General features: G+C 36.5%; 1 protein-coding gene across 8 annotated transcripts in view; it reads right to left on the bottom strand.

Annotated features, from left to right (window-relative positions):
- Nucleotides 1–3,317, bottom strand: part of LOC107642363 (bZIP transcription factor 16) — a 5,514-nt gene extending 2,197 nt beyond the window's left edge. For 2 of the 8 annotated variants that reach the window (XM_016345690.2, XM_021122766.1), the window contains exons 1-8: nucleotides 2,970–3,317; nucleotides 2,378–2,497; nucleotides 2,236–2,292; nucleotides 2,075–2,149; nucleotides 1,398–1,487; nucleotides 1,244–1,303; nucleotides 958–1,124; nucleotides 465–519 (exon numbers count right to left, since the gene is read on the bottom strand). In XM_016345690.2, the coding sequence (XP_016201176.1) occupies nucleotides 465–519; nucleotides 958–1,124; nucleotides 1,244–1,303; nucleotides 1,398–1,487; nucleotides 2,075–2,149; nucleotides 2,236–2,292; nucleotides 2,378–2,446 (573 nt within the window). In that variant the 5' untranslated portion in view covers nucleotides 2,447–2,497; nucleotides 2,970–3,317. Of the gene's footprint in view, nucleotides 1–464; nucleotides 520–957; nucleotides 1,125–1,243; nucleotides 1,304–1,397; nucleotides 1,488–2,074; nucleotides 2,150–2,235; nucleotides 2,293–2,377; nucleotides 2,498–2,677; nucleotides 2,771–2,829; nucleotides 2,907–2,969 lie in introns of all 8 variants that reach the window. The other 6 variants (XM_021122764.1, XM_016345689.2, XM_016345694.2 and 3 more) reach the window with 6 other exon arrangements.

The raw sequence follows: 3,323 nt of genomic DNA, 5'->3' as shown, positions 1-3,323 counted from the left end.
AATAACAGAATTTTTTGCATCCATTAGTAGGTTGATTATTGAAAATACACGAGCCACTTGTACTATGCCTCATGATATGTTATGCTGTTTTATAACAAACTTTTAATAAAAGAAATTTTTCTTTATTTTCTCAGTCATGCAATTCAATGGTTGTAATTTCCTATAGTTTAGAGAGGAAATATTAGGAAATCAGAAGTTGTTGGATGTTCATGCCTCTATAGCATTATCTATATTAGGTAATAACAGTTCTTATTCACACTAGAAATGTCCTAATGGAATTCCATTTCAGCAATATATGAATGTAGTATGCAGAACCACTCTCTCTACTCTTGATCCTGAAATCACCCAAGTTGGCTAAATATTTCTTTACGTATCTTATAGTCCTTCAAGTTTATAATTGATGAAAAAAATCCACAGAAACATCTTGGAAGTACAGTGGTAAGCTGACAAGTAAACTAACTTACATTCTGAGAATTAGCATCACTTCCTTCACTGCTACCTTCACTTGCACTCTCACCACTGAAAACACGAGATTTTGTAACAGTGTAATTAGTCAGTATATATACCACACAGCCAATCCTTCTACAACATTTCAATCTGTCACTCTATAGGACAGAGGCAGCATATTTTTGCTATAAGTTCATAATCACCCGTCCAATTCTGAAGACAAAATTGTGCTCTTGAAGATGTGAGGCTAGAAAAGGTTCCATTAGGTGCAAAACTTTAGTCTACCAAATGAATTTTGGACAAGTTCATTTATCTAGCTTGAGAAACATAACACTATAATACTATTCCATAACCAAAGGGAAAAAAAAAAGCATTATCTTGTCTAGTATAACCTCAACTATTTAGCAGGAATTTGGGAAGCAAGTGCATCCTTTTGGAAACACCAGATTACTATATTGAAATAAGAGGACATAGTTCAACAGTTAGATTCATCAGCAAGACAAATCTTACCTCTTTGAATGAATTCCATTAGCAGAAGTCCCTGTTTTACCGGGCTCATTATTTTTCCCTGTAATCATGTTCAAACTGCCCAAACTTCCTTTTGATCTTTTGATTGGCAGTTTTTCCTTCACCTCAGGAGGCTTCCCATCAGCTTCCATGCTGCCAGGAGTATTTCCCTGCATGCAGACTCATAGATTATTTTTTCAATGCTTGGAACAAGAACAAGTTCTTCAACAAAGAGAAAAAGATATAAAAAGCAAAAGAAACACTAAAATGCAGAAGGGGGAAAACTCACTGAAGCCTCAGCAATACCATTTGGAGAAGGCATGGGAAAAGGGCTAAAAGGATAAGATCCCTGTATAAATAATGTGCAAAAGTGGTTGGTGAACTAGTCAACTAGCTATTCATTATAAAAAAGATAACTTCAATGAACATTTTGGAAACAATACCGGAGGCATGGATGGATGAGCATATATGCCACCATGGGGATACATTGCAACATAGGGATGTGTTGGAGTGCCGTAGGGAGGCATAATATGCTGCGGATAAAAATTTTATCAATTAGGAAGCACAAGGCAGAATTCAAACTTGGATATTTCATAACTTTACAAATTAGTACGATGAAGTATACATTAGTGGCAACACAGCAGAGAACACACAAAGGATGAAGGGTGATAAAGCCAAAGAATAAATTTGTGAAGGATCATACTAAATGTCTAAACTCCCTGCTATCAATACAGTATTATAGGAGTTTTTCGTAAACTTTATTTGAATACAATATCAAGAATGAAAAACTAGGTCATTCAGCTTTATAGATGAATTAAATTTAAAAATAGGCAAAATCCTTGTGAATGATGATTGTAATAGGGCTCACACATAAAAGACCTGCTGTAACCAAATCATGAGGCAAATTTCTCCCAAAGTGGTATGCTACTCCATTCTGTCAGCATATACTGACAAAACGAATGTCCCAAAAATCATAATATTTTTTCTTGATTTGTCATTGGACTACAGCTAATGTATAGACTATTTAGGTCTGTTTATGCCTATAGGTTTGATCAATTATACACAATTTTATTGAGTTAACTTACAATGTTCTAAACTAATGCGTGAATGAACCCATTACCTGGACACCCCACATATATGGGGCAGCTTGGGGACTTGATGCCATAAACCCATGTGGAGGTATAGGAGAATATGCCTGTAAGTGAGCTAAGAAATCAAAATTGACTCTTGACAGCAATCAGAACATGATAAACCACCACTGGCAATTTTTTCATTAAATACCTGAAAACTGGACCATTCGGGATTAACGGCTCCGGTACTGGTGGCTGAAGATTGCTCCTGAAAAAACAACAAATGTTTCTGATGCGACACACAAAGAACCATCAAGTGCCAATACAAATTAAACATGCAAAACTCATTAGACCTGTGAAGCAGGTGGAGGAGTCTTTGACTCCTTCTCTTTTGGTGTTTTATCCATCTCACTGCTGCCCATAATTTTATGCCGCTATCTTACAAAATGTTTACAACTTTACACTTAACCATCCTGTACCATAAACATAGCTTATATTACAAGGCAGCTAAAAGAGACACCATTCTCCAAAACAGGCAACCAAATTCCACCACTGTAAAATCAAGCCTATTAGATAAAGCAGATTTCTATTGTTCAGTGCTGAATTTTTCTACAAAGATACAATTTTTTTATTATACTGCGAGGAAAACCAACCAGTTACTCCATTTTCCCTCCCAACAAATGCCAAACCATCCAAATTCCAACCGTTGATAGAAGCATATGTTATCCACAAACCCTGCATGGCACCTATAATTTCTGTTCACCCTTACCAATAGACTAGTACATTATTCTACGTCAAAACTTACAGAGTAGTGATAACCAGATCTCTGAAAATCCAGCTGAAATTGAAGATTGGGGAGTGATATTCAAACAATTCAACAAGCTGAAAATTTTAACAATCCAATAGAATTGAGCACAAATTAGAGCTGAGAAATTTTCAAATTACCGCTCAGGGAAGCTGAGGGATCCTCCAAAGCTGGGGCAGAAGAAAAATCTGAACCTGATCTGAAAAGGAAAACAACCAATCGAGATGCAAGACAGAACAGTGTGGGGGTGGGGGGTAGAAGGCAAAATTTGAAATTTGTTTGCCTAATCGTAACTGATATTTGGGAATTGCAGAAAAGATGTGATTTTGACTTCGTAAGATAGTTGTGGATGAGAAGGGAACAAAGAATTGCGAAAGATCACGAATTAGGGTTTGTTTTGGTGTTTACAGAGACGAACTATGGGGTCGTGTACGGTGTTCCTGGGCAGTGTAATTTTCGAAATTCCCATTAGCTCCTCCCTTGCCCATCGTAAT

The sequence above is a fragment of the Arachis ipaensis genome, chromosome B05 (genome assembly GCF_000816755.2).
Source record: "Arachis ipaensis cultivar K30076 chromosome B05, Araip1.1, whole genome shotgun sequence".
NCBI lineage: Eukaryota > Viridiplantae > Streptophyta > Magnoliopsida > Fabales > Fabaceae > Arachis > Arachis ipaensis.
Note: the sequence above shows the minus strand (reverse complement) of the source record. Positions and strands in the feature narration are given on the sequence as shown.